The sequence below is a fragment of the Lithobates pipiens genome, unplaced genomic scaffold, assembly GCF_037356315.1.
Source record: "Lithobates pipiens isolate NorthernLeopardFrog02 unplaced genomic scaffold, aLitPip1_a1.2 Scaffold_16, whole genome shotgun sequence".
Lineage (NCBI taxonomy): Eukaryota > Metazoa > Chordata > Amphibia > Anura > Ranidae > Lithobates > Lithobates pipiens.
Genome location: NW_027507748.1, coordinates 442,835,331 through 442,853,837, shown reverse-complemented (window position 1 = coordinate 442,853,837; position 18,507 = coordinate 442,835,331). Strand labels below are relative to the sequence as shown.

Genomic DNA, 18,507 nt, shown 5'->3' with positions numbered 1-18,507 from the left:
CCTAGCAGATATCGAGTTAAAGGTGAAAGTGTGGAAGTCTCTACCATTATCCTTATTGGGACGTATTAACCTTTTAAAAATGAAAATGATGCCAAAACTTATGTACCTTTTTAGACACTCTCCTCAGTGGCTCCCTTGCTCCTTTTTTACAAGATTAAATCAACTTCTTTCATCCTTAATATGGGGATCAGCGAACCCCAGATATAAATTAACCACCCTGATGTGTCCTTGTGGTGATTTAGCATTTCCGAATCTATATAAATATTATTTATTTTTTTTGTTTCACAAAGGTTTTTATTGAGAATGAAAAGAGCAAAAATTACAACTTGTAACAGTACAGTTTCAGTATCGCTTACATATAATACATAGGGTATTTGTAGAATTATACAGAATTACAATTAATCTGGCGGGGTACAGATAAGTGCACAATATCGAAATACTAAAGTAAGATATCGATTTTATAATTGACTCGACTTTTGCAAGCGAAACATATATAACATTTCTTCAAGGTTTCTCTGGGAAAGGAGGGGGGGGGGGTGATATTCATTGAGGGTTAGGGGAGAGAAAAAATATATATATATAAAAGGAGGGGGGAGAGGGATATTTGGCGTTTAGAGGGCCAGTGTTTCTTGTCTTTCTGGACCTTCACAGCATAACTGCATGACAAAGATTTTTTACTTGGTTACAGTATGGATGCTTTGTAATCCAGAGTATCTTTATATTCTATCCATTTGACCCAAGTTGAGGTAAAATTAGTCATTCTTTCCTGTGAGATACTTATGAGTTCCTCAATGGATTCTATGGAATTGATTCTTCTGAACCATTCCTTCTTTGACTGCGGTGAGGTTGATCGCCAATGGCAGGGAATACAGTGTCTTGCAGCATTTGTCATAAACATGGTTAAGGATTTTAAATACCTTTTTTTGGGGATTGTGTTATGGTGTAGTAAAAAGTGTGCTGGGTCAAAGTTTAGTGTTTCTGAGGTTACTGATGTGATGGTTTCATGAACCATTTTCCAGAACGTCTGAATTTGTGGACAGGACCACCAAATGTGTATCATCGAGCCCTCCTCTCTGTTACACCTCCATCATCTGTCAGAGACCTGAGGGTAGAATTTGTGTAAGATGTTGGGCGTTCTGTACCATCTTGATAAAATCTTAAAACCGCATTCTTGGGTGGCGACATTAAGCGAGCCTTTGTGAGCATATGTGTAGATGGTTTCCCAGTTATCTTTGGTTAGAGATGAGTTAAGGTCATGTTCCCATGCTAGGCAAGACGGGGTGGAGATCTCTGAACCACTCATAAACAGTGAGTTATAAAGAGTGGAGATGTTGTGTCTTTGTGGGTGTTTTTCTGAACATAGGATCTCAAGGGTCGAGGGAGTTTTGGTCCATAAGTCGGTCATTTCAGCTCTGGTGAGATAATGTCTTATTTGGCGGTAGGTCCATTGTGAGATCAAACTTGGGTCTTTATCTTTGTTGATTTCTTCAAGTGATAAAAGTTTCCCATTTCAGAAGAAATGTTTGGCTACTACTTCTTTGTGTGGCCATTTGTCCAGGAAAGTTTTTTGTTCATTTCCTGGGGGGGAAGTCGGGGTTATTTCTGAGTGGCGTTAGAGGACTAATCCAAGGGGTAGGGTCATTTTTTTTATAAGTATCGTGGAATGTTTCCAGAGTGGGGCCTATATGGGGGTGAGATTTGACTTCTTTTGAATGGTGTTTGGGATTTATACAAGGTAAATGGCTGATTGGGTAGGTAAATTGTGTTTGTTCTAATGACACCCAGTCCTTAATTGGTTGGTGTATGTTCCAGTCAACTATGCGTGTCAGAAGGGCTGCCTGATGGTATTTTCTTAAGTCTGGGAGTGCTATTCCACCTTTGTTTTTGGGGAGATTTAGTCTCGTGTATTTGATTCTGGGAGGTTTACTTCTCCATATAAAGGTGGAGCATGCTTTGCGGAAGAAGGCAAAAAGGGAAGGTGGCAGTCTAATAGGAAATGTTTGCATAGCGTAAAGGAATCTGGGCAAGATTGTCATCTTTATTAGCGATGCCCTGCCAAACCACGATATGTTAAGAGAGTTCCATCTTTTAAGGTCTTCCTGAGTTTCTTTTAGTAAAGGCAAAAAGTTAAGTCTGAAGACATCATTTAGGTTGGATGGAATTTCAATCCCTAGATAAGTGATATTTTGTGTAGATCATGTGAATGGGAAGTTTCGCTTGCACAAATCTACAACACTAGAAGGTAGTGATATGTTTAAGGCTACGGATTTGGAATGGTTGATTTTTAAGTTGGATAATAGTTGAAACGTTTCAAGTTCTTGAATGATATTGGGTAGGGAGATATGAGGCTGTGATAAAAAGAGTAACATATCGTCTGCGAATGCAGCAACTTTATAAGAATGATCTTGTATTTCAATACCCTTTATATCTGCGTTGGATCTGATTTTGTTCAGGAGTGGTTTCATTTGAGGAATATGACACACCTTGTTTATCTCTTATCTGATGTATAGTAGAAGCAACTTTCTTATTTTGGACCGCCTTCGCGAGTAGTCTTCCCCTTTTGTTTCCTTGTTCATAATATATTTTGTGTCTCAAAATATATTGTCTTTTAGCTTTCAAATTCAATTACTCAGTGAGTAGAGCTCTTACTTTTGTTAATTCCTCAAACGTAGTGACTGCCACAGTTTTTTTGTGTAATAGTTCTAGTTTGTGTATTTGATCTATTAGGGATTTGATTTTGGTCTGTTTTTCTTTTTTGAGTGCAGTCAGTTTCTTTATAAATTCACCTCTAATGACACACTTATGAGCCTCTCATTGGATGATACGTGAGGTGTCTTCATTTTCATTTCGGGTAAAGTAGTCATTCAATACGTCCTTGAAGTGAAGTATATCTATGGGGTCTTTTAGGACAGTGGTGTTCAGTCTCCAAGTTTTAGTTGTGGTATTTTTTTCCGGGAATGTCAGGGTTACTGTAATGGGATGATGGTCAGAGATAGTCATGAGCTCTATTGTTGAATTCTGCAGGAGTGCTAGGTCAGGTTGGGAAATGAAAAAGTAATCAATTCTTGAGTATTTTTGGTGGACTGTAGAAAAATAGGTAAAATCTTTGGTTTGAGGGTTGAGGGTTCTCCACGTGTCATGCAGCATTAATGCTTGTATCTGAAGTTTTATTTGTTTTAGGGCCCTATAGGGAAGGCTCGAAGTACCATTTGAGGTATCGGCGATGGGATTGAGGGGGACGTTAAAATCGCCTCCTAGCAAAAGAATGCCTGAAGCGAAGTTTGTTAATAAATCTTTAACTTTGTGAAAGAAAGCAACCTGTTTCAAGTTAGGGGCGTAAATATTGGCTATTGTGATGGGGTGAGAGCACAATCTACCTTTTAGGAAAACATATCTCCCCCACGGGTCTATCATTGTATCCTGGATCTGTAAAGGGGTTTGTTTTGAAATGAGAATAGAGACCCTTTTCGTTTTATATTTTTTGGCCACTCAACTGTTTACGGCCGCACGGTGGTTGAGTCCAGATTTAACCAACTCCTCCACTCGGCTGGAAGCAGCAGTGGTAGGCTCTATAGAGGCTCTCAAAGTACTAGTATTTAGGGGGCATATGGCACCCTACCAGTTGACTGCTTCAATGCTCAACACTATTCGAACTTGGGAGGCTGGCCTTAGATGTGAACATTATCCCAAAGAAGCGATTTCTCCAAATGCCCCTTTATGGTCTAATCCTACCCTTCCCCATTTTTATAAATTACCAGAGCCTATCACATGGACTAAGTACGATGTCAGACTATTTCTCAGGTGATTATTGATCAGAAAATATCCCCTTTCTGTACGTTTGCCTCGACTTTTAGCTTGCCCGGCTCTCACTTATTTAGATATCTTCAGTTTTCTCATGCATTTCATGCTCAGTTTCCACAAGATTGTTTAATGGTTACACAATCCACTCTAGAATCAGTGTTTAGGTCTGAATGCATGGAGAAGTCGCCCCCCCCCCCCCCCCCCCCCGAGGTTGTATTCTCATCTTAATCTAATTTCCCTATTGCCATTGGAGGGTCTTAGAGATAAGTGGGTGCGAGACATACCAGATCTGGACATGGAAGATTGAAGGAGTGTGTGGGATTTTCCTTTGCAATCTTTGGTGTCTTTGAGAGACTGTATGATCCAATATAAACTGGTACATAGAGCTTATCTTACACCATTCAGACTCCGGAAGATAAATCCTGAGTGTTGGCGATGTGGAGCCGTTAATGAAGATTTCTCACATATCTTTTGAACCTGTCCATATATAGCTATCTTTTGGGAAGAAGTGGTAGATTTGTTAAATTCTATTACCTCTGCTCCCTTCCCAGTTTCAATGCCTGTATGTCTGCAAGGTCTGGTGGAGCCTATTCTTCCTACAGTGTCAGAGCAAGTGTTTGATAATGTTACATTCTTTTCTAAGAGAAAAGCTATTGCTTTGTATTGGAAGAAACCTTCTCCTCCTATGCTCTTAAATAACTGTTAACAACTGTTAAATAAAAATTTCCCATTGTATAGAGATACCTACATGGATAGGGTTTGCCCTAGTAAGTTTGATAAAGTCTGGGCAAAGTGGCTGGATAAGCCATATACGGCATCTAATCCTTATGGGGGAACTTAAGTTTATTGTTGAATGGTTAAATTGATAAATGGTTTGGTTTAGATAATTAGCATATATATATATTTTTTTTATTTTTTTTTCTCTTCTTCCCTTTTTTTGTTGCTCCGATTTACTATTTTGAATTGATGGTATATTATACCATGTATGTAATATGATTTGAAGCTGCTTAATTTTTTCTCTTTATTTATTTATTTGTCTTTGATTCAATGTGTATGTTTTATTTTGTCTTGTTGTGACTGTTTGTTTACTAAGAAAATAAACAAAAAGATTTTGGAAAAAAAAAAGCTTGTAGGAGGAGTTTTCATTCTCCTCTGACTGTCCTTCGAGGCTGCATGACCCCTGACTCTCTATCTGGACAGTGCTGATTGGCCCTCTGCTGATCACATGCACCCTTCCAAAAAACTCTCTAGCAATACACACCAAACTGAGCATGTGCAGAGTACCTCCAAGGCTCTGTACTATCAGCAGATGGATTGGGGACCCTAAAAGAAGGGGATGATTAGAAAAGACAGGATCAAACAGCCTTTTTACTCAATGTGGAGGGTTGACCCATCGGGCTCCACAGCGAGTATAACAAGCATAGTTTACTGCCTATACAGACTGATTTCACTATTGTGGTTTTAGTAACACTTTAATAGCTGTAGCCCGGAGTGTGGGGATTCATTTCCTTTTCTGACTCTTTGCCGAAGTGCAATGAGCCAAAATAGCACATAAGGGATAGGAACTTTGCAGCATACCCTGTGAAAAGCTTGTTACCTATAGAAGTGAACACATCTTTACTTGGAACTAACAATCACCCATGTACAGTATACACAGCCTAGCACATAATAGGAAATACATAGGAAAGTCTGTTAATCTGTTAGGCCTAATTCACATGGGTGCAGAGGATCATACAGCTTGAATGAGGCATTTGTTTGCACATTAGGAGCCGCATGGAGCTGCTAGCAGGCAGCATATGTAAGTGAATGTAGATGCAGTGGCGGCATCTTCTTCTCAGGCATCACTGGGAGCTGGCTGTCTCTTCCAGGCCTTTGCAGTTGGACTACTGATAACCCCATGAACTCAGGTCATCAGTGGGCCAGAAGCAAGAACCAGGAATAGACAGCCAGCCGTTTGATGATGCAATGGATACGCTGAACAGTACTCAATTGCCTCTGGGGATGCATGACATGAGCATCCCTAAAGCTGTTGGCAGCTGACGATGTTGTTCTTGCAATGGTAGAATCCTGGGATTTCAGGGAGGGTTCCCCAAAAAAAAGTATAAAAAAAGGGGGAAGAGTGAAATACCAAAAATTGGGTGGTAGTGTTAATGGGCTTTCACTATGCAATCACCCTTTTTTTATTTTCACCACAACCGGCCCACATATATGTGAATCGGCTCCATTGAAAGTCATGTTATGCATATCGGATGCTGTTCAAAATGCATCCAATTTGCAAATATGTGAACTGGGGCTTTAGACTTTGACAGGTGCATTTAACCTGTGATTGGCCTCCTTCTGACCTGCTTTAATTGGGTTTTGCATTCCCATAGACTTGTGTAGGGATGCAAAACCCACTTCAAGAGTACAAAAGCCTGTTGACAATGGCCCTAATACATTATCCTGGAACATAATTTTTATTTTCAACTTGTCATGGCAAAGGGCTCATTCACATGGGAACCTGAAATTCAGAATTAAAATGTGTATAGTTTTGTACACATCTAAATGCAGTGTTATATGAAGCAAGGGGGTATACAGTACACACAGCTGCATTCAGAAACGTTTCATGCAGTGGCGGCTGGTGCTCAATATTTTGGAGGGGTCAGGGGCGGCAAACCAACGCAACTTCCCATCCCCCTCTCCGCAGGAGATGGACGGGAAGACAGCTCTGATCCTGCTGAAAAAAAAACCCTGTTAAAATCCATGTGTCTGGTACCCAGTATGTACCGTATATATACTCGAGTATAGGCCGACCCGAATTTTACCACAGAAAACTGGGAAATTGTATTGGCTCGAGTATAAGCCTATTGTGGCAAATGCAGCCTGCCAGTGCCCATCATGTACAGCCTATCAGTGCCCATGACATGCAGCCTACCAGTGCCCATCAGGTACAACCTATCAGCGCCTGGTAATGATATGTCACAATGTCATGCTGTGTGCCAGAGCTGGATCTGAATCACCGTGCAGCCGCGCTAACGATGTCCCACCTCCTATGACACACGGCATAGTAATTCCTAGCATTGGATCAGTGTGCCGTCTATCATAAGAGGCAGTCTAGGAGATGGGACAGCAATTGGCGATTCATATCTCTGACACGCAGCATGGAGGGAGAGGAAACTGACAGGCGCGCCTGGCGGATACATGCGCGGAACCCAGCGGCCCTTTTTCGGCTCCATTTTTGGTACTTTTTTTCTTAAGTGGGACATTCATTCGAGTATAAGCCGAAGGGGGGGTTTCAGCCAAAAAAATGTGCTGAAAAACTTGGCTTTTACTCGAGTATATACGGTAGATTAGGACGGGCTGCCACTGGTTTCATGTTTAAAGGTCTACAAAACAAAGTAGATTTTATGCATATGCAATTGGACATAAATACATGTAAATATGCAAATGTGCCAAGCTATTGGGAGAATTGTACTCATCTAAGAGCTGTATTGTCTAAACACATTGGATGAAAGGCAAATGCACTTTGCACTATAAGTGCCCTTGGAAGTGCAGTCACTGTAGATCTGAGGGGTAGATTTGAAATGAGGGGAAGCTCTGCTGATTTTATCATCCAATCATGTGCAAGCTAATAGGCTGTTTTTTATTTTCCTTGCATGTTCCCCTTGGATTTACAGCGATTGCACTTCCAAGTTCCCCCTTCGTAAACAACCCCCATTGAAACGTATCTAAACAAGTGTACTTTAGGTGCGTATTTTATGCAGGACCTTCTGCTAACTCTGCAAGCAAGAACCTGTGTCCTGTGCAGAAAATCGGCATATGCCGTGTGAATGAGCCCATAAAATACACAAACATACCCACAGCCTATCCAATCTTAAATATTCCCTATGTTCCACCAAGCTGTTGTCAGCTAAACAAATCTTTTAGGATTATGCTATTGATATGATAGCTATTCTAGTAATAATATTGGTGACCTAATAAACCAGCTTTCATATGCACAGCGTCCTCTGCCAGCTGACATCAGGAACTACTGGCATTCTTAGCACAGCACGCTTCTATACAGCCGCACCAATGGCATTTCTAGAAGTCTATCTGCCTGCCCCTAGGGCTGCTCATTCCTCTTCTGCCAAAGAATAGTAAGGCTCCCGGCAGCGCAATACAGACAAGGAGCCACTCACAAAGCTTTTGTATTGTATAACACAAGAAGCATGCAGACTGACATAGCAGGCACTCACCAGAGGTCATCCAAGTCCCATTCTTGCAGAAGAGCAAAGTCAAAACTGTCCATAGCTGTGCTGGCCACAGTCCTCCTCACATGCCACCAGTCCCTCTCACAAGGTATGAGCACTTTCTTGCTCCCTGCTGAACAGTGCTCATGGACCCAGTGCTACCTTGCTTGCACTTTCTTGTGCTTTGAGATGCAGCATACAGTGCTGATGCTCCTGTCTTGCTGTTAGCTGTGCTCAGTCTTTCTGTGCTTGCAATAAAGCTCCCAGTCCCTCCCTCTCTCCCTATGCTGAACTAGAAGCTGCTACCAGACTGCCAGGTACGACCTATCAGCATCTTATCCTCTAATGCCTCCTCATGTGGAGAAGAATAACACTTCATTTATTGTATGGAAGCTAGGCAAGAAAAAGTACTCAACACACTGATAAGTTACTGCATGATAAATTGTTCTAGCAATGGCAGTACCGCACACCGTGGATTTATCCTTTTTTTATGTGTGTGTCTAGCAAGAGACACTGCTTAGATCCATACGTTTGAAATATGCATTATATATTCTACATCCCAAAGAGACACAAAAGACATAGAATTTATACCTCTGCATATGTATAAAGACACTGCGGGGGGTTATTTAATGGGAGATGTGGATCCTGCATGGATAACTACTTCCCCTGGGAGAACAGGTGCAGCATGGATCATTTTAGAGTTCATGGCATTACCATGTGCGCCATTTACCTTTTTCACTGATCTGTCAGCAAATGAAATGATCAGCACTTTTTTTTCTGGAAGAAATAGACTACATAAGAAATGGCTATATATCTTAACTACTTCAGCCCCGGAAGAGATTTTACCCCCTTCCTGACCAGAGCATTTTTTGTGATTCGGCACTGCGTCTCTTTAGCTGACAATTGCACGGTCGTGCGATGTTGTACCCAAACAAAATTGACGTCCCTTTTTTTCTACAAATAGAGCTTTCTTTTGGTGGTATTTGATTAACTCTGCGGTTTTTACTTTTTGCGCTACAAACAAAAAAAGAGTGATAATTTTGAATAAAAAGCAATATTTTTTACTTTTTTCTACAATAAATATCCCCCAAAAATATATAAAAAACGAATTTTTTCCTCAGTTTAGGTCGATATGTATTCTTCTACATATTTTTAGTAAAAAAAAATCACAATAAGCCTATATTGATTGGTTTGTGCAAACGTTATAGCGTCTACAAAACATGGGATAGTGTTATGGCATTTTTATTATATATTTTTTATTAGTAATGGCAGCGATCTGCTATTTTTATCATGACTGCGACATTATGGCGGACACATTGGACACTTTTGATGCTATTTTGGGACCACTGTCATTTATACAGCGATTAGTGCTAAAAAAATGCACTGATTACTGTGTAAATGACATTGGCAGAGAAGGGGTTAAACACTAGGGGGCGATCAAGGGGTTAAGTGTGTCCTAGGGAGTGATTCTAACTGTGGGGGGGATGGGCTTCAACTCACATGACAGCGATCACCGCTCCCGATGACAGGGAGCAGTGATCTCTGTAATTTCACAAGGCAGAACTGGGAAATGCCTTGTTTACATAGTCATCTCCCCATTCTACCACTCCAGACTGCAATCGTGGGCCGCTGGAGAACATTGAGCTCCCAGGACCTGCGGCAAATTTAAAGGGAATTACAGGTATGCCTATTTGCCTGCCTGTGCCATTCTGCCAACGTACATCTGTGTGTGGCGGTTGGCAAGTGGTTAATACCATATAGAGCATGGGAAGGATGCATATATCAACAAACTTTTTAGCATTTTTTACCATTTGAAGATTTTTTTTGGAATTAAAGGTGTATTACACATATTTACACAGCACCAGTGTTTTACATAATATACATTAGCAAGCTTACAATCAAAGGTCCCTAGCTCACATGTATACATATACAAAAACATTTAGACAGGAACCAATTTATCTACCAGCTTGTCCTTGATATTTCAGAGGAAAGAGAACCAAGAGAAAACCTATGCTAGGACAGGAGTTGAACCAGAGTAATGCCCCACACACACACGGTCGGACATTCCGACCACAAAATCCGTCAGACATGTCTTGCATACACACGGTCGCACAAAGTTGTCGGAAAATCCGATCGTTCAGAACGAGGTGACATTATACACGTACGACGGGACGATGTAGAGGTCAGTAGCCAATACTGTATTTTCTGGCGTATAAGACTACCTTTTACACTTAAAAAAAATGCCCAAAAATCGGGGGTCGTCTTATACGCCGGGTATACAATGCTGCCCGATGGATGTCAGCCCCCAAATGTCTGCTAATACTGTATGTGGCTTCAGCTACAAACAGTATATGCTGTTGAGCCAATCCCGGCGAGCGATGTATTCTATTAATAAATACAGAGCCTGCTTGGATTGGAGTAACAACCTCTGTCAATCCGAGCAGGCTACGTAAGTAGCCTGCTCGGATTGGCTTTGAGAGAGAGAGAGAGAGAGAGAGGCAAGGGCTGATGATGCTACAGCCTCTGCCAATCCAAACAGGCGTTGTATTCATTAAAATAATACACCGCTCACCATACTTCCCTGGGTAAATCCATTCACTGATCTCCTACTACTATACATCCTGCTGTTTGCCTTTGAGGTCCCAGGCACCCAAGAGGGACAGGTAAATCTGGGACATACGACAGGGGGTTTATTAAATGCATTTTGGTGGACAATTCCCATAGAATGTAACCCAAAAGTGGTATAGGTTTGGTTAGTGAAAAATTCTACTTTCCAGAGTTGTGGCATTCAATAGATCTCTGTTTGTGTTATTATTGTTTGATTTACTTTATGACATATCACAGCATGTCTGATGAGTAGTTGGCATTCTTGCTTTGTGTTTTTTAATGGTTCTAATGTTTTTTTAAAATAGTGTTGCCTCAGAAGGGGGGTAGTCTTATACCGCGAGTATTGCTCAAAACCTATGTTTTCACTTGAAAGATAGGGGGTCGTCTTATACGCCCAGTCGCCTTATACGCCGGCAAATACAGTAGCTTTCTTCTCCAAATTTTTTCTAAGAATGCGTGACACTGTGTGCGTCGGAACTCTCTACACACCATCAGAAAAAGCCAGATTCGATTTTGTTGCCGGGAAATTTTAGATCCAGCTCTCAAACTTTTTCCGTCGGAAATTCTGATAGAAAAAGTTTGATAGAGCCCACATACGATCGGATTTTCTGACAACATAATCCGATCTGACTTTTTCTGTCGGAATTTCCGACCGTGTATATGGGGCATAACTTTTTGGCAGAAAAAATGCATGATATGCCTTAATATGTATAAATGTGTCTAAACACCAAGCATTTTTTTTTTCAGGGTTTGGAGCTAGCAGCAAAATTGCCAGCTTCTGTATCTACTTACTGTATGTTATCCTATTGCAACTTCTGGTGATCAAGGCACACCACTGACTCACACTGGTGCGGCTTTGCAATCATGTTACTTCAGTGTGATTTCAAAGCCCCACATCAGTACTCTTGTTATCCAATGCAGCTTCTTGGCAGTCATGGCACATCAACTTTAAGACAGAGAATCAATGGCTTAAAACGGAACATCTGCCAATAGGGAGAATTCCACTCCTCCTCCTTCAAATTTGGCACATGTTTTGGGAGGGGAGCAGATACCTGGTTTAGACAGGTACCCGCTCCCCCACTTCCAGTCAGATCACCACACCCCTCCTTCCCCCGCAGTCTTCTGGGACATGTCACAGGTCCCAGAAAGCTGCAGGATCAGATAGAGCAGTGTATGTGCAGTGAGCAGCCGGATGTAAAGCCTGAAGCAGTCACAGTCGGCTGCTCATACCTAATATGCCAGCGGGGGCAGCTGAAGCCTGGTAAAGAAACCAGCTGGTCTTTGTAGCTGCTGACTTATAACTTTTCAAAATATGACTCAAGCAGCTCTTCAAGTAGCTACAGTCAGGTCCATAAATATTGGGACATCGACACATTTCTAATCTTTTTGGCTCTATACACCACCACAAAAAAGTAAATGTGCCTCCCACTTAAAAAGTGGGAGGCACATATACAAACTGTTGTAATTCCTACACCTTTTCACCTGATTTGGATGTAAATAGCTTCAAATTAAAGCTGAAAGTCTGCAGTTAAAGCACATCTTGTTTGTTTCATTTCAAATCCATTGTGTTGGTGTATAGAGCCAAAAATATTAGAATTGTGTCTATGTCCCAATATTTATGGACCTGACTGTACTCATGTAGTAGCAAAGTTGACTAGTGATCATGGCACACAATTGATTTGTAGCTACCTAGATAAACAATGTAGTTAGCTAAAACAGAAACTCTGTAGCCAGCTGCAAATATTCAGGGAACACAAGCAAAGAGAATTGAAGCTGGTTTAAATCTCTGCTACAAAGTTGATCTAACATGTATCTGATAAAGGTTGGACAGCACAGAACCATATAAAAAGCTGCTACCCAGTTCTATCCAGAATCACTGACTTTCAAAAACATCCTAAATCTGGTTGCATGGAATTCTGACTGTAATATTAAAGCAAACGTGGGTACTTTTTTTGCATTAGCATTCATCCAATATTTCCCTAATAAAATTAGCAATTTATTTACCGTATTTATCGGCGGGAAGAGGAGCAAGCGCAGCTGAATTACATAGAACCACAATCTCCTGTTTACCTAGCGCTCCGTCATTCACAGTCATGCCTCCTGGCCCCGCATTGGGCCACTGTTCTGTCTATCATATGTGCAGGGTGAGGAGGCGTGGCTGTGAGTGAGGGAGCGCCGGGTACACAGGAGATCACGGTTCTGTGTAATTCAGCAGGACTCGCTCCTCCTCTTCACTATGAGACAGCCAGGGTAATCCAACACTGAAGAGGTTGCAATAATCGGAAAATCGTGAGGCTGCAGATGGGCACTGAACAGGCTGCATTGTTGGTCAATTTAATGGCTGCAGATGGGCACTGAGCAGGGGGCATTGATGGGCAATTTAGAGGCTGCAGATGGGCACTGAACAGGGTGCATTAATGAGCTGTGACTCTGATTTTGTTTCAAAGTTCTTTATTTAAAATGTAAGTATTTTTTCCTTAAACTTCCTTCCTAAGATTGGGGTGCGTATTATACACCGATAAATATGGTACCTTACTTACTGTCTAGAATTGGCATTCTGGACATCCTTTTTGAAGTTTAGCACCCCTGTTTGGACTTAACATTAAGGACTGTTCATACCTATGAGATACCTGTGTTGTGTTGCTGTGTAATTTAAATATAAAAATTCTCTGCACATTTTTTAGCACACCAATGCACGTGAAAGGTCTGTTAAATCAAGACACATGAAAAATGGAGGTTACAATACTTTTTATGTGATTCTGTAACTTTTTTTTTTTGAGAAAACGCACACAAACAAACGCACCAATGGCTTGTGTAAGAACATATGATGAGACATGCATACAAATGTGTGATAATGCACATGCATATACAGTATCTCACAAAAGTGAGTACACCCCACTAATTTTTGTAAATACGGTATATGGTGGGACCTAAAGTTCTTCTGCCAGCACCACACTCCGTTCCTGTCAACCCTACCTTCTTGGCCTATGCAAAATCCAGTTGGAAAACAGCTGGAGTCAGAAAGCATGAAGTTCACCTGTTAGAATTTATATTACTGTATACAACAGGACTGCAAATGCAGCAATAGAATTTTGTTCTCAACATGCCCTCATCACTCACTCAAAGTGAAGTAATTGTTTCAGGTAGAGGCCTAAGCCTATAGAATTCTTTAAGTGTCTGTGTCGATGGTCTTGGAACTTGTGTCACTGTCAATGACATAATTTAACACCAATTTGAGATTCTTCTGAGATCATTCAAAATTCATTGACAGGTATATTTGACTTGCAATTGCTCGCCTTTTGATCTGCACTGACCTTCTTCAAGCAGGTTTTACATTCCTGTAGAGCTGTTCTGGAATGCAAAATGTGATTGAGGTGAACAAAAACTCATTAACAGAAGCAGCTAATGTAATCACTGATCCACTAGGCTTAGCCAAAGCAACACACCATTCTCCTTTTGACAGTGTCCCTACTTTGGGCTGGTAGGAGCAATGGCAGGCCCCCCAACAAGTTCTGCAACAAATCATTATAAAGGCATCTGGAGGAGGCAGCAGTACGTAATACACTATGCTCTTTGCTGCTCAAATGCTGTTCGGTACATTTAACCACTTAACAACCGCCCATTGCCGATTAACGGCTTCAGGGAGGTTGTTTAACTCTGAGAGGCCGTTAATTAACGCGCACACGAGATCATCCGTGACCGCCGGGTCCAGTGGACCCGGCGCATCACGGATCACGGTAAACAGCCGCTCGTCGCGGCCGTTTACCACGTGATCGCTCCGTCAAATGACGGAGTGATCACTTGTAAACAAACCGGCATCATGTTATGACGCCGGTTCCTCCCTCCCCCTCTCTGTACCGATCGGTACAGCGGAGGGGAAAGAGATCGGTGTTAGCAGCGCTGTGGGCTGCATCTGCAGTGCCCACATCGCTGCTCACTGAATTTAACCCCTCAATTCCCTGCCATTACTCTGAAATACCCTGCCATTACTCTGCAGTACCCGCCATTACTCTGCAATACCCTGCCATTACTCTGCAGTACCCCCCATTACTCTGCAATACCCTGCCATTACTCTGAAGTACCCCCCAATACTCTGCAGTACCCCCCATTACTCTGCAATACCCTGCCATTACTCTGCAATACCCTGCAATACTCTGCAGTACCCTGCCATTACTCTGCAGTACCCCCCAATACTCTGCAGTACCCTGCCATTACTCTGCAGTACCCCCCAATACTCTGCAATACCCCCCAATACTCGGCAATACCCCCAATACTCTGCAATACCCCCCAATACTCTGCAATACCCCCCAATACTCTGCAATACCCGCCAATACTCTGCAATACCCCGCCAATACCTGCCAATACCCCGCCAATACTCTGCAATACCCTGCCATAAATTGTCATACCCAGCCATACTTGGAGATACCCTGCAATACCCAGCCATACTTGGAGATACCCAGCCATACTGGGTGATACCCTGCAATACCCAGCCATAGACGCCCCCCCCCACCCCTCACCACCCTCCGGTGCTTCTACCAACTCGCCAATACGATCAAAGCCAGAATCTTTTTTTTTTTTTTTTTTTATTTCAGGCTTCCCAGCCTAGAGGTGAGATGTGGGGACCCCCAGATTTCACTGTAAAGAGGACCTGTTATGCCATATTCCTATTACAAGGGATGTTTACATTCCTTGTAATAGGAATAAAAGTGAACAAAAATGTTATTTCTGGGGAAAAAAATGTCAAACTAAAATAAATAAAGTAAAATGAACAATAAAAAAAAAAAATGTAAAGCGCCCCTGTCCCCATGTGCTCACATGCAGAAGCGAACGCATATGTAAGCCCCACCCACATATGAAAACGGTCTTCAAACCACACATGTGAGGTATCGCCGTGAACGTTAGAGCGAGAGCAATAATTCTAGCCCTAGACCTCCTCTGTAACTCAAAACATGTAACCAGTAAAAAAAATTTAAAGCTTCGCCTATGGGGATTTTTAAGTAGCGACGTTTGGCGCCATTCCACGGGCATGTGCAATTTTGAAGAGTGACATGTTCGATATCTATTTACTCAGCATAACTTCATCTTTCACTTTATGCAAAAATTGGGCTAACTTTACTGTTTTTTTGTTTTTTTTAAGCACAAAACAGTTTTTTCCCCCAAAAAAATGCTTTCAAAAAATTGCTGCGCAAATACCGTGTGAGATAAAAATTTGCAACGACCACCATTGTATTCTCCAGGGTCTTTGCTAAAAAAAAAATATATATATAATGTTTTGGGGTTCTGTGTAATTTTCTAGCAAATAAATGATGATTTTTACATGTAGGAGAGAAATGTCAGAATTGTCCTGGGTGCTCCAGAACGCCTGATGGTGCTCCCTGCATGTTAGGCCTCTGTATGTGGCCACGCTGTGTAAAAGTCTCACACATGTGGTATCGCCGTACTCGGGAGTAATAGCAGAATGTGTTTTGGGGTGTAATTTGTGGTATGCATATGCTGTGTGTGAGAAATAACCTGATAATATGACAATTTTGTGGAAAAAAAAAAAAGTCAAAAAAATCTTGATATTGCAAAGAATTGTGGGAAAAAATGACAACTTCAAAAAACTCATCATGCCTCTTACTAAATACATTGGAATGTCTTCTTTCCAAAAAGGGGTCATTTGGGGGGTATTTGTACTTTTCTGGCATGTTAGGGTCTCAAGAATTGAAATAGGCCATCAGTACTTTTCAGATATTTGCACCATAGCTTGTGGACTCTCTAACTTTCACAAAGACCAAATAATATCCACCAACTTGTACTTATTTTTACCAAAGATATGTAGTAGTATAAATTTTGGCCAAAGTTTATGAAGAAAAAATTACTAATCTGCTAAATTTTATAACAGAAAGAAGAAAAAAATCATTTTTTCACAGAATTTTCGGTCTTTTTTCTTTTATAGCACAAAAAATAAAAAACTGAGAATTGATTAAATACCACCAAAAGAAAGCTCTATTTGTGTGAAAAAAAGGACAAAAATGTCATATGGGTACAGTGTTGCATGACTGAGTAATTGTCATTCAAAATGTGAGAGCACCAAAAGCTGAAAATTGGTCTGGTTATTTAGGCCGCGTACACACGCGGGGACTGTTCGCTCAACTTTGTCCGCTGAACAGTGTTTCGGCGGACAGTCCGCTTGTGTGTGGGCTTTCAGCGGACAGTTTCAGCGGACAGTCTGACGAACAAAGTTTTTCGGAAATTCCGAAAAACTGTCCGCTGAAACTTGGTTTGAGCGGACAGTCCGCCCGTGTGTAGGCTTGTTCGTCAAACTAAGTCTCGCGCATGCTCAGAAAGAATTTACACGCCGAAGGTTGCATTGCAGTGTATAGGACGTCGTTTTCTAGTCCCGTCGTATGTGCCGTTCACGTCATCGCGCACGGTTTCAGTGGACTGTTCGTTCGTCGTGTGTGGGCAAGTCCGTCCATGCTAATTTTGAGCGGACTGTCCGCTGAAACTGTTTGACGGACAAAGTTGAGCGAACAGTCCCCGCGTGTGTACGCGGCCTAAGGGTGTTTAAGTGTCCAGTGGTTAAAGACCACCTGAAGTCTCACACCTTTTTTTGTTCCATTTAGCCCCGTACAACCTCATATCATGATTAGCAGGTTAATAATAAGGGATGACGGAAATTTCGGTGAAAATCAGGAGATTTTGCCTTAAATTTTGCAAATGAGGGAAGGGAAATTAGGTTCCTTATGGTGGTGTTTAATGGTCCAATGGGCTTTTATTGCTTTGACTGCCAAGGATGTGTCCTACATGTCATGACAGTCAAAGGGTTAAAACAATCCAATTTTTTTTAATTATGGAACATCACCAATGCCCTATTCCATACATATCAGCTAGAAGATATCTGTTCCATTGTTCTGCATTTTTTACCATACAGTTTTTTTCAACGTCTTTGCACTTTTAAGAATTAAATAGAAACAGCAGATTGCATACTTATATAAATAATAAAAAGATAATGATTTGTAGTTTGAAAAAATGGTACCCACATAGGGGCTAATATATGAAAGTGGAATGAAAATGGTGGTGTTTTCTATGACAACCTATCAATTTTTTTTTTTTTTACTTTTCCAAGTGAATACAAAATTAAAACAAATGCATTGCTAACTCTGCTCCATTTTCATCACTCCAGAGTAATGTTAAAATAACTCTGTAAGAATATCTGTGTCCATTTTTAGGTGGCAGGTGTACTGTTTACCCGTGTGTATCAACATACACATAGAAAGAAGGAGAAGAAAGAAGGAATGAAATCATTTGCATGGTATTTGGTGTGCAAGAACATCTCTCTGCATGCAAATAGCCACAAGGTCTAGTGACAATTAGGGGTTATACAAAACAATAATGTAAGTTAGACGTGCAATATATTCTGGGAAGGATGGAAATAAGTTTGCTTTGCCAAGATGCAAATAAATCGGCAAGAAAGTGATGACACGGTCACAGGGATCAGACAGAAACCGAGTCAAAAATGGGGTGACATACAGCAATGTACTCATGACATAGAATCCAACCCTTCCCCACTCTGGCCAAAACAGAAAAAAAGACTTGATTTGAGTACCATTTTTTCTCTAAATAATAAAATAAACAAAAAAAAAAAAAACACTATGTACAAATTTAAATGTAATTTGTGCACTATGTATACATTAATGATCATAACATTTTCATGTACATAATACCTTTTTATAAGGACAGGGCACAGGCAAGTACAGAGTCACTTGCAAATAATAAAGTCCAAAAGTCAACAAGCATCCAGTAACAGAATGTGCATTTACATGGAAACATTGGTACAATAAAAGCCTATTTTGTGGTCATTTTCTGTGAATTCAAAATGTAATCATACATCTTTCAAAATATCATA

At 41.1% G+C, this 18,507-nt stretch overlaps 1 protein-coding gene across 2 annotated transcripts in view; it reads right to left on the bottom strand.

Annotated features, from left to right (window-relative positions):
- Positions 1–8,215, bottom strand: part of AFF3 (ALF transcription elongation factor 3) — a 498,510-nt gene extending 490,295 nt beyond the window's left edge. The window contains exon 1 of one of the 2 annotated variants that reach the window (XM_077482709.1): positions 8,016–8,215. In XM_077482709.1, coding sequence (XP_077338835.1) covers positions 8,016–8,068 — 53 coding nt within the window. In that variant the 5' untranslated portion in view covers positions 8,069–8,215. The remainder of the gene's footprint in view (positions 1–8,015) is intronic. The other variant, XM_077482710.1, reaches the window with a different exon arrangement.
- Positions 8,216–18,507: the final 10,292 nt, after the last annotated feature.